The sequence below is a fragment of the Myotis myotis genome, unplaced genomic scaffold, assembly GCF_014108235.1.
Source record: "Myotis myotis isolate mMyoMyo1 unplaced genomic scaffold, mMyoMyo1.p scaffold_m19_p_3, whole genome shotgun sequence".
In the NCBI taxonomy this organism is placed as follows: domain Eukaryota; kingdom Metazoa; phylum Chordata; class Mammalia; order Chiroptera; family Vespertilionidae; genus Myotis; species Myotis myotis.
This window is the reverse complement of record NW_023416335.1, coordinates 200270655-200282719: the sequence shown is the minus strand read 5'-3', so window position 1 is coordinate 200282719 and position 12065 is coordinate 200270655. Positions and strand designations below refer to the sequence as shown.

The window sequence follows — 12065 nt, the reverse complement described above, 5'->3', positions numbered from 1 at the left end:
CCCTCTCCAGCTTCTGGGTAATGCTCCCAAAAGCAGTTCTGTTGACCACCTGAATCTGCCTTGCCTCTGAGTTGGAATTCCAGCTCTCCTATTTACTTACTGTGTGACCTTGGACAAGTTACTTAACTTCTCTGAGTTCAGTTTCTTAATTTATAAATTGAGAAAAATAATATCTATATTATGGGATTATTTTGAGGATTCTATGGGTTCATACACACGGAACACTTAGTATCTGGCATATAGAAATCACGATATGAGTTCGTTGTTGTTATTATTTTTATTATTCCTGGTATTAACATAAGAAAGAGGAGAAGAAAGAAGGCTCAAGGAAAATGGGCACCTTGCTGAGGTGGCCTTTCTTACCTGAGAGACGGAGATGACAATGGACTCCCCTTGCAGAGAAGTAACATTTGGGGTCAATTTCAGGTTTTCTAGGAGCAGCTGGTAGCAGGCGACCACATGATACCGAAGAACCTGGGGCATGAGGCCCTGTATGGCCCAGTCTTCAATCTGTAATGGAAAGTCAGAGGGTTTTCCTGTCAGAGCCAGGAGCCTTCGCCCCCACTTTCCCTGTCGCTGTTCTGTACTCCAGGGGCTCCCCCACATCTTTCTCCCCACCCGGGCCCTGGGAAGTGGGAGTCAGGGTTGGCGTGTGCTCAGGTCAGAGACTGTGCAGGCAAGAGGGAGAACGTGGCCCTGATTCTTGTCCTGCTTCCATTTGGGATCTCAGGGTGGAAGGGAACTCGGGGTTCCTTTGGTCCAGCATTTTACAACACGTGGCAAGGACCCCAAGTTCTGTGAGATGCTACTTAAAGAAGAGTTTTCTTGAGGAAGGTACTGGGAAACACTGCATCCGTTCCCCGTCTCGGAGAGGTGCCCGGGCCAGATTTAAACCTTTAAGATGGGAGAGATCACAATGCTTCTCCATTCGTGAATCAAAATGCAAACAAAATGAGCCATAAAGTAGGTGTAATATAAGCCCACATGGTTCTCACTGTTTTATGATGATAACTCCTCTGGTGCTTTAAAAAAAATCTATCAGATGTCCATTTTTTTTGGAAGTTATTTTTTGTGTCCTTGCGTTGCTGGTGTCTAAAATATATGCACAGAGAGGCCATGTGTGTGGTGGTTAATAACACAGACTCTGGGACATGTTTGAGCCCTTGTACCACCATTGTCTAGTCAGGTGACCTTGGGAAAGTTACTCCTCTCAGTGCCCTGGACTGTAAAATGGGGATAATAATAGCACATCATCACAGGGTTGTCATGAGGACTAAATGAATTAATCTACATAAGGCACTGGAAACAGTGGTACACTCAATAAATGTTTGCTACATTATAATATATTAATGGGCAACCCAGTATGAAGAGTCTTAGTGAGTGTTAGAACATTCTGATAAGTCCTGCAAAAAAACCCAACCCTATTTAAATCCCTTTAATTCAACATTCCTTTTATTTATTTATTTTTTGGCTGATGGGAAGTTTGGATCATTTAAGAATTGTTGATCTTTTCCAACCTTCTAATGTATTCAGGAATGTCCTTTAGACAGTCTCTAGCCAGTGAATACTCCAAATCCCCTTGAATGCTTCCCCTGATAGGGGTCCTAATGCTGAGAGGCAGCCCCTTCCATTATTGGTCAACTCCAGCTGATCTTAAATCTCCCTCCCACAAATGTATCCATTGTTGGTTCTGGGGTGACACCCAAAGACTGTGTTCTAGTCCCAGGCCTCTTCCATCTGCCTAAGCTCCACGCTTACCCGAAGTTCCTCATCAAAGGCTGCCGACAAAGGTGCAAAAACGGTGAAGGGGCCTGGACCAGCCAGGTCTCGCACAGAGTGCTCCTGTGGGAAGCAAGGTGGGGGCGACATGCGTACAGAACGTAAATACAGGCAGGGCTCCAAGGGCAGAGGGAGCAGATGGGGGTGGCAGGCGGGGGTGGGGGTGGGGTGGTGGTGGTGGTGGTGGTGGTGGTGGTGGTGGTGTGTGTGGATACTGATGGGGAGATCTGTGCTTCATTCAGTCTCAGATTCAAGTTCATTCAGCTCCCTTGTCAATGAAATAATGCTTATTTTTATCTGGTTATCCAAATAACATATGCTTATTGTATTAAATATTTGAAAATACAGTATAAAGAAGAAAATAGCTACCCAGAATCCCCTGCTATTTTCAGGTATTCTTTTCCAGTGTCTCTTCCACATGTAAATGTTTTACATATTTGGGACATAATACAAATGTAGGTCATAGGATGAACGGTTCTAATGGTCTTGTTGCCAATACTAACATCCTATGGTTATATTTTCTTCTAGATTTTATGATTTTATTTCTCTGGATTTTTATCTTTTATTATTAATCCTACCAGACCTGAGGCCCTGAACCTAACTGTCCACTATACCTGGGCTCCTGAGCATTAAAGAGAAAAACCAACATGATATAGAAAAATGTTACTTACATGCAAACAAGTGGTTAGAATAAGATGGAACTTGGAGACATTGTAGAAAATAGGTCTACCTTTCATCTACCTTTCATCTAGCGCCAATATTCCACCTTTGTGTGGAAATTACTGAAAAATCGGTACAGCGGTCTGGTAGGGTTAACATATCTAGAACTTATTCAGATGTATAATGTGCAGAAAGATCTACCATAATATGTTCACCCAAAGAGTTAACCAGTTGCCCCAGCAATGCTTCTTTTCTCCACAGTATGATGGCAATTTTTTCATATACCTCATTTTTATGTGTAGAACGGGCCAGTGTGACAGTTTTTCACTCTTTCATGCTGCCCACCTGAGGCATGAAAAGTTCATAAATGACCAACACAGAGTCCCCTCCAGAAATCCAGGTTTCCAGACTTTCTTCTACCTGCACCCACTCCAGAGGCTATAGGCTTATCCTGTATCTGGCCTGAGACTCAGCTCTTACAGCCATACACACACACAAACACACACACACACACACACACACACACACACACACACACACACTCTTACCAGCAGCTGGAAGAAATACTGGGAAGTTTTGGGGTTCCTGGGAAGCTCCTGGAAACAGAAAGAGGGCAGTTCACTTAGTGTCTGTGAACTGTACACAAGAACAACACAGGGTTATTGCAGGGCGGTTTCTCTAAGATCGAGAACGTCTACCATCCTTTCAGCTGGGACTGTGCTACCATGGGCCCTTTTCCAGCTCCACCTACAGCTGATGTTCAGAATGACTATGTGGACACACTGTTGAGTTCCAAGACCTTTCTGGAGTCTCCACCTGATTCAGCCATTTCCAGAAACATCTGAGCTTTAGGAGTATTTTTTAAAAGTTCAAATATTTTTATTACTTTTTCAACAACAGACATTTATTTTTTCACAGTTCTGGAGGCTGGAAGTCCAAGATCAAGGTGTCAGTAGGTCTGGCTTCTTCTGAGGCCTCCCTCCTTGGCTTGCAGATCACTGTGGCCTTCTTACTGTGCCCTCACATGGCCTTTCTTCTGTGTGTATGTCCCTGGGGTCTCTTTTTGTGTGTTAAAGCTCAAGTATCTTTAAAAAATGAGTTCTAGATTTATGGCAGATTAAGTTTCTCAATTGACATGAATTTTGGATCAGATGGAATGCTCTAGCCCAGTGGTCGGCAAACCGCGGCTTGCGAGGCACATGCGGCTCTTTGGCCCCTTCAGCGTGGCTCTTCCACAAAATACCGGCTCTTCCACAAAATACCGACTTCTGTGCATGGGCCACGAAGTTTCAATCGTACTGTACGTGCTCGCCCGCACGTGGTATTTTGTGGAAGAGCCACACTCAAGGGGCCAAAGAGCCGCATGTGGCTCGCGATCCGCCGACCACGGCTCTAGCCTGTCTTTAAATCAAATAACAGATGTTCACATTATAACAGGTAGAAATCTACAAATGTCCTACGGCCTCATCTTCATACCCTGTGCAGCATGCTCCTGCCTCCGAGTCACTGTTCTCCGTGCCCGTTGCACACATCATCTCATTTAATACGACAACCTGATGCAGCCGGTACCATTATTTTCTTTTCCACATTAGAAAATGAATGCACGGAGAGGTGATGTAATCTGCCCAAAGTCACATTACCAACTGGCAGAGCTGAATCCAAACCCAGATGCTTCTGACTCTAGAACCATCCATCTGAATCACTACATTCCAGGTCAAATGAGTTCCCATGGGCAGATCGCCTTTGTTTTCACTGCCAATTAATGTCAAGACAGTCATTCCCGTGGTTCGAAAGCTTCCCACATTATACAACTCCTGCATGTCCCTTAGCAACCGGGACCTCGGCGCAGGGAGGGAAGCAGAGTTGACTTCATGGAACATGCCTTGCGTTACCTGATGGATGTTGCCGCGGCAGGTGAACCCGTCCCCAATGTAGTTTGGCTTGCAAGTACAGGTCCTCTCTTCTTCTCCCGTGTGGCTGCAGATGGCAAATTCACTACAGCCGCCATTTCTCTGGTAAAATTTCCAAGGGGTGAGGGATCAGAGTCAGACCAGGAAGTCTGTCAGCTGTGCCAGTGTTCACAGAGCACTTCTGTATTGAAGTTTATTTTTTGCCTCCTCCCTGACTGGTTTGCAATATCTGCCCCTTTCCTGACCTTGCCTTCCAATCCCCTACAGTTGTAGGGGCTGCCTTCCTCCCCAGCCTTGTATCCCAAAGCGCCAGGTCCATCTGAGCAGGCCTCCAGCTCTATATTGATAAGCCCCCAATTGCCCAGGGGGAATTTCTCGGCACCTGGGGCTTAACTAGAAAGGCCCCGATCTTGGTTGACTCCTCCCATCTTTAGGTTAAACTCCGATGCCCTCATAGCAAAGGTAGCAGACACCAGCCAGAAGGAAGTAGGTATAAAATGATGCCAAACATTGTCCTTGTTGGCAAAGAGCTTATAAACTGAGGAGAATGGGGCAGAGACCTAAGATATGGACAAAGCAAAGTGCAGTCCAAAGCTGACATCCATGGGAACACCAAGAAGGGCTCTGAGAGACTAAGCAGAGTTTCCAAGAGGGGGAAAAATGGAAAGCTCCAGAGAAACAAATCCAGAGACGGTCACCAGTCTTCAAGGCCAGCTGCAAAATCTTCCCTTCCAATCCACATTCCAAAAGTATTTGTGGACATGATATTTCTGCCCAGGAGTGACCTACCACCCAGATTCCTGCCTCACGGACACAGCTCAGTGAGCTGCTTAAGAAAACTGACTCCTGCCTGGACAGTGTGGCTCAGTGGTTGAGTGTGAACCTATGAACCAGGAGTCATGGTTCAAATCCCGGTCAGGGCACATGCCCAGGTTGCAGGCTCAATCCCCAGTATGGGGTGTGCAGGAGGCAGCCAGTCCATGATTCTCTTTCATCATTGATGTTTCTGTGTCTCCCTCTCCCTCTCCCTTCCTCTCTCTGAAATTCTGTGGTTCACCACCTGCCTGAGCCTGAACTCACAGTGACTTCCCAGTGCCTAACTGGTGCCTGGTGTCTAGGGAATGCTCATTGACCAAATGTCCATCGTGCTGAAACCAGAGTTTCCCCAACAAACCAGTGGAACATGAGGGAGAAAAGAGCCTCAAGCCCAAAGCAGCTCAGATGAGATCACCCCAACACCCATCTCCTAGAAGCAGGGTAGGAGGCACCCCCGCCTAACCTTGGAGGGCCTGGGCCCCAGAGCTAGACTCACAGTTAAGCAGGTGTTGATGAGCGTGCAGACCTTCCCATCCCCAGTGTATTTCGGCAAACAGTTGCAGACGGCCTGTACAGGAGGAGAAGGACATGGGCCATTTCTCAGAGGGACTCTGCTGGCTCTCACACTGGGACCCCATAGAGGTAATGGCAATGGGTAATGGTAATGTTAGAAGATTCTATCTTGGTGAGACTTGTTCTATAATGATAACTGTCATTGTCCATTTTAGCACCTTTGACACACTTCTCTCTAGCACTGGGATCGCCTACCCATCTTATCTTTGCTACCAAGAGACATTATTATTTTTTAAAAAAACTTTGTTATATTATTTGGTCCCTTGTTCTGGGCACTCAGCTCTTTTCTCTCTCTGGTGGGTAAAGGCTCAGTTGCAAGGAAGCTAAGCCCTCGCCCACTCCCATTCATACTCAGTACTTGCTCATCTCCCTCCGGGCTCGGCCATCCGGGCACCAGCACTAGGAGGTGCCAGGGGATGGCTCTGCAGTCAAATCAGTTGCACACGGGGAAATAATCAGTCACTCCTACTGTTTGACCAATGAAGTCAGTTGGGCACTTTAAGATAAGGGAGGGGACACTGTCTACGGGAAGTTGGGGACTGTCTAGTTCACCCCTATATCCCAAGTGCCTTGCTCAGGAGCTCCCGGGCACACGGGTGAGTGAGGCTGAAACCCAGCTCCATTCTATTTACCAACCTGTGTGTCCAGAAGAAGGGGTACCTGCCCCTGGTGGGTCTCCCCCCAAGGGATGGCTTTTCTAATTCACATGAAAGCCTCCTACACAGGAGAGGTGGCTCTGGTCTGGTGTTTACTTGTTAGAACTTGAACTCATTGGTCGGCCAGCCAGGACCAAAGGGCTGGTTTTCACTGCTCCTCCTCCTCAACTTCATTACAGGCCCTGACATGGGCTCCAACCTTTACCAAGACGCCTACCAGCCAGCCCTCCTGTTTCAGAGATCAACCCTGCATCTAGGTCAGAGGAGGGGCTTTAGAGGCCCAGAGCATCAAAAAGTTATAGGTTTCCCCATTCCATATATAGAAATAAGAGCTCTATCAAATCCAAAAAGATGTATAAGGTGGACCAATATTGACTGTTCTGGTTTTCCCAGTGACTATACATAGAAACACACACAGAGATGACTCTTTCAAAATAAATAGTATTTTTCTCATTTTGGGGTGCTTTAGGCACTTGCTTGATCTGCCCATGGGTAAACCTGGCACAGAGTTCTTCAAACGGCTCAACAAGGTCAGTAGATCATTCCCCGGGGAACCTGACCTCATCATCCAGCTTCTGATGTATGTAATCCCCTGCTGACCACTGGGCTGTTCCTAATGTGACAGAGACTGAGGGAGGTGGAGCTTGGGTTCCTGAGCACTGTGTTAGGGAACAGAAGGCTGACATATGGCCTAAAAATGTTAGCTTTTGCTGTGGTGCATACATTCCAGAGCCTCAAGCCAAAGAAAAACTGTGGGACTCTGGGAATCAGAAAGCTGAAAGAAAGGGAGACATTGTTGGAGACCTTCTAGATCAGCCGTGGGCAAACTACGGCCCGCGGGCCGGATCCGGCCCGTTTGAAATGAATAAAACTAAAAAAAAAAAAGAACGTACCCTTTTATGTAATGATGTTTACTTTGAATTTATATTAGTTCACACAAACACTCCATCCATGCTTTTGTTCCAGCCCTCCAGTCCAGTTAAAGAACCCATTGTGGCCCTTGAGTCAAAAAGTTTGCCCACCCCTGTTCTAGATGCTTCTGGAACCACACAGTATATGGAGAAGCTGACTTCCCCCACTCTAGGAAAGCCTCTCTCCTAAGTACCCTTTGTCTCCCCTCCCCTTACTCCTCCTTCCCCAAGAATGGCCTCTTTTGAATGCTTTCAGAATTTCTCCTAAAGTATTTGTTTTCTGCTGAGGTCTCTGCTCAGCCCCCTTCTCTCAGTCTTGGGTCTTAAAGACCCCTAGTCCCTCTGGTAGGCGGGAGCTCACCTGGTTGGGTCCCGTCTGCGTGCACTCTGCGTGCCTGTGACAGCCACCGTGGTTCTCCAAACATGGGTTGATCTCTTTAAAACAAAAAGCCGACACCTGACATGGGAACTGAACCTGATTCTCAAGGAAAGGCATCTTGGGCCAGCCAGGATGGCTAATTGACCGAATCAAAATGTGATTCAGTTTTCTGACAACTCTGAGGCAGCAGTGACTGGACAGGGAGCCTACCAAACACAGGTTCTCAAAGCGACTCTCTGGGGTGGGGCCGTGGGAGCACAGGCATAGTCTGTGGGCGGTGATCTCCCCTCTGCTGAATGAATCTAAGCATTTTCAGCCAAAGACTTGAAATAATAGGATCCTAGAGTCCAGTGCAACAGGCTATGAACGATTTAGGGATTAAAAAAATCACTGCAATCATCCTATATAATAAATAGGTAATATGCAAATTGACTGTCATGCCCTTGAACAAGATGGCTGCCCCCATGTGGTCACAAGATGGCCACCACAAGATGGCTGGCAGGGGAGGGCAGTTGTGGGCAACCAGGCCAGCAGGGGAAGGCAGTTGGGGGGGACCGGGCCGGCAGGGGAGGGCAGAGGGGGTGACCAGGCCTGCAGGGGAGGGCAGTTGGGGGCAACTGGGCCTGCAGGGGAAGGCAGTTGGGGGTGACTGGGCCAGCAGGGGAGGGCAGTTGGGGGTGACCAGGCCTGCAGGGGAGAGCAGTTAGGGGTGATCAGGCCTGCAGGGGAGGGCAGTTGTGGGGGCCAGGACTGCAGGGGAGGGCAGTTGGGGGCAACTGGGCCTGCAGGGGAGGGCAGTTGGGGGTGACCAGGCATGCAGGGGAGGGCAGTTGGGGGCAATTGGGCTGGCAGGGGAGCAGTTAGGTGTCGATCAGGCTGGCAGGGGAGTGGTTAGGGGGTGATCGGGCTCTCAGCAGAAGCGTTTAGGGGCAATCAGGAAGGCAGGCAGGTGAGCGGTTGGGAGCCAGCAGTCCCGGATTGTGAGAGGGATGTTTGACTCCCTGTGGGATTGGGCCTAAACCGGCAGTTGGACATCTCCTGAGGGGTCTCATATGGGAGAGGGTGCAGGCTGGGCTGAGGGACACCCCTCCCCCAGTGCATGAATTTCATGCACAGGGCCTCTAGTCATAATATAATTGCTTCAGGAGAGAGTCTTCAGTAGATGCTAATTTTAGGTTATATTTCCATGAGGAGCAGGGGATTTCCTTGGTGTTAAAGCATCTCCCCACTGATTGCTTATTAGCAGCAAAGGGGAAAAGGTAGCTGCACCAGTGGAGACGTCAGGCAGCACCTTGACCAGTGGCCAAAATTAACACCACAAACAAGAGGCAGTTGGAAATCACAAGCTTCCAGTGTGATACTCTGAGAAGGATGCAATGTCGCTAGTGTGACAGTGAGCCTGGATTGCAGAATCTGTATGTAATTATGAAAAATCAGCAGACAAACCCCAAAGGAAGGACATGCTAGGGAATAAAAAGGTTGAGTGGTGAACGATATTCCAAAATGTCAATGTCATCAAAGACAAATCAAGGCTGAGGAACCATTCCAGGTCAAAGGAGACTAGCAACATGATAACTACATGCAGTTCCCAACTTTAGTCTGGATCCTGCAGTAAGAGGAAAAAGTGTCAGAAAAGGACATTATTGGGTTAATTAATAAACTTAGAATACAAATGGTAATTAGACAAAAGTATATATATATATATATATATATATAAGCTGATAATTGCTGTAGTTATGTAAGAGTCGATCCTTATTCCCAAATACACTCAAGTATTTAAGGATAAAGGCAATAGAATATATATATCGCTTATTCTCAATGGTCACATTTCCTCATCTTCAGACCTTCCTGCCCAGAGAAACTGAAAGATGGTCCAACATCGTCCACACATCAGGATCCTATCACAGGGCTCTGACTCTTAAACCACTGCGCCTGGATGGATGAGGGATGTACGTACCTAGGCACACAATGCCATCGCCCACGTAGCCTGCCTTGCACACGCACAGTCGTCTTCCTGGGGTGGTTCTTTTACAGACAGCCTTGGCAGAGCAACCTCCATTGCTGATCTCACAGGCATTGATTGCTGTGGAAGCGAGAGATGACACAGAGCAGAGAATGGTGGGGAGAGGGGAAAAAAAACCATTGATGCACTTTTACTTGTCATTGAGAAATGGAAATACTTCAGAACGGCAGACATTGGATCAAATATGGATAATTCAAAAGGATGCAAAGCATCAAATATCTTCACTGGTGAAGTCTACCAAACAATAAAAGAAGAATAAATACCAAATTTTCACAAACTCTTCCAAAAACTAGAAGAGAAGGGAAGACTTCCCAATTCATTTTTTATGAGGCCAGATAAAGCCATCACAAGAAAACGAAAAAACAATATTCTTTATAAGTATAAACACAAAAAATCCTCAAGAACATACCCACAAGTCAAATCCAGCAATGCTTAAAAAGGATTATACAACAGTCCCCTTTACTCATGGGGATATGTTCGAAGACTCGCAGTGGATGGCTGAAACTGTGGGTAATATCAAACCCTATGAGTATTCTTTTTTCCTATACATACACACCTATGATACAGTTTAATTTAGTAAGAGATTAACAACAATAACTAATAAAATAGAGCAATTATAACAATGTACTGTAATAAAAGTTATGTGAATGTGATCTCTCTCTCTCCCCCCAAATACCTGGAATTTCCCATTTACTATTTTCAGACTGTGGCTGACCACAAGGAACTGAAACTGGGAAGTAAAACTGTGAATAAAGGGGGGAGGGCTACTCTACACCATAAGCAAGTGGGAGTTACATAGGAAACACAATGTGGCTTAACGTCCAAAAATCCATTAATGTAATGCAGCATTTCAGAAGAATTAAAGACAAAAACTACATGAGCATCTCAATAGGAGGAGCAAAAAGGATTTGACAAAATTCAACACCTTTCATGATAGAAATACTCAACAGACTAGGAATAGAGGGGACTTTCTAGAGTAGAGCTGCATCATTCTGTCATTGTACACAGACAGGTCATTTCATCCCCAAACCAACTCTGCAAGAGAGACAGTTTTGTTTCCTTTACAATGAGCTAAGGGGGCTCAGAGCAGGGAAGACACCCACCCAAGGCCACACAGGAGTAGGAGGAAGAACCAGGTGGGGCCCAGACCCTTTCTGCCCCACTCCTGAGTCCCGCCACCCGCCACACCCTAGGCCTGTGGTCGGCAAACTGCGGCTCGTGAGCCACATGCGGCTCTTTGGCCCCTTGAGTGTGGCTCTTCCTAAGCCTTAGGAGTACCCTAATTAAGTTAATAACAATGTACCTACCTATATAGTTTAAGTTTAAAAAATTTGGCTCTCAAAAGAAATTTCAATCGTTGTACTGTTGATATTTGGCTCTGTTGACTGATGAGTTTGCTGACCACTGCCCTAGGTCAATCAGATCAGTGGCTCTGAAAGCTCTCCAATTGCCATCTAGACTGTTAACCACAGTTTGGAGGAAATGGGTGGCAATCCCTCAACAGTGGTTTCCTGCTCCCAGGAAGTCAGCTGCCCTGTTCCACCCTGTTCACCAGCAATGGCTGGTGGCAGCTGCCCATTCAGCCTGCAGGAGCAGAGAGCTCTCCAAGGCTCTTGCTGGTCTTATCTCCCCGGAGCAAATTCTTCCTTCTTCACTTGCCTGTGCAGACTGTCCCATTTCCCTGGAATCCTGCCGCGCATTTGCATGAGGCTGTGCCATCTGGATTGGGAAGGCAGCTGCCAGGAGAAAGGGCAAAGGCTGTTTGTAGAAAAACACATAACACCCACCCCCTATGTGGCCAGCAAGCTCCCCCCGCCCCCCTCCCCCCCCCCACCCCCAGGAGGCCCTCAGAGGTCCTGCCTAAGGGCTCAAGGACAAAGTCCCTTCCTAGGCTTGGCCACAGGCAACTAAAATTGCTATTATTATTAGGCAAACCAGAATGTGTATGTGGGCATGGGCCCTGGGATGGGGGATGGGCTGCCCATCTTCAGAGAGTTTCCTGTGTGTGAGGGGCTGTGCTTCACCCATGACTTCATGTCACTTACACAATATCCAGTAGCCCCGACGAGTAGGTGTTATTATTCCATTTACAGATGAAGAAACTGAGGCTTAGAGGCATCAAATCATTGAGTCAAGGTCAGTGACAGAGGCTGATTTGAATTCATGCCTAACTCCAGCTACCAGGCTCAGGCTCGTCATTCATTAACCCATTAAGTCCCGGTGGGAGTTAGGAGCATGAAGTCTAAGCGGGAAGAAGCAGATCTTGGCTGTGGGTTGGGAATAAGCTTTGATGAAAGCGAGAGGCCCACTGGGCTACCCCCGGCCTCTGTGAAGGTGTCCCTGCGGCTTGAACTGGGG

At 47.2% G+C, this 12065-nt stretch overlaps 1 protein-coding gene across 1 annotated transcript in view; it reads right to left on the bottom strand.

Annotated features, from left to right (window-relative positions):
* STAB2 (stabilin 2) overlaps positions 1–12065 on the bottom strand; it is a 125977-nt gene that overhangs the window by 35694 nt on the left and 78218 nt on the right. Inside the window, exons 41-48 of the mRNA XM_036301187.1 lie at positions 11367–11443; positions 9642–9767; positions 7667–7740; positions 5662–5733; positions 4332–4451; positions 2988–3035; positions 1759–1842; positions 364–510 (exon numbers count right to left, since the gene is read on the bottom strand). Of these exons, the coding sequence (XP_036157080.1) occupies positions 364–510; positions 1759–1842; positions 2988–3035; positions 4332–4451; positions 5662–5733; positions 7667–7740; positions 9642–9767; positions 11367–11443 (748 nt within the window). The remainder of the gene's footprint in view (positions 1–363; positions 511–1758; positions 1843–2987; positions 3036–4331; positions 4452–5661; positions 5734–7666; positions 7741–9641; positions 9768–11366; positions 11444–12065) is intronic.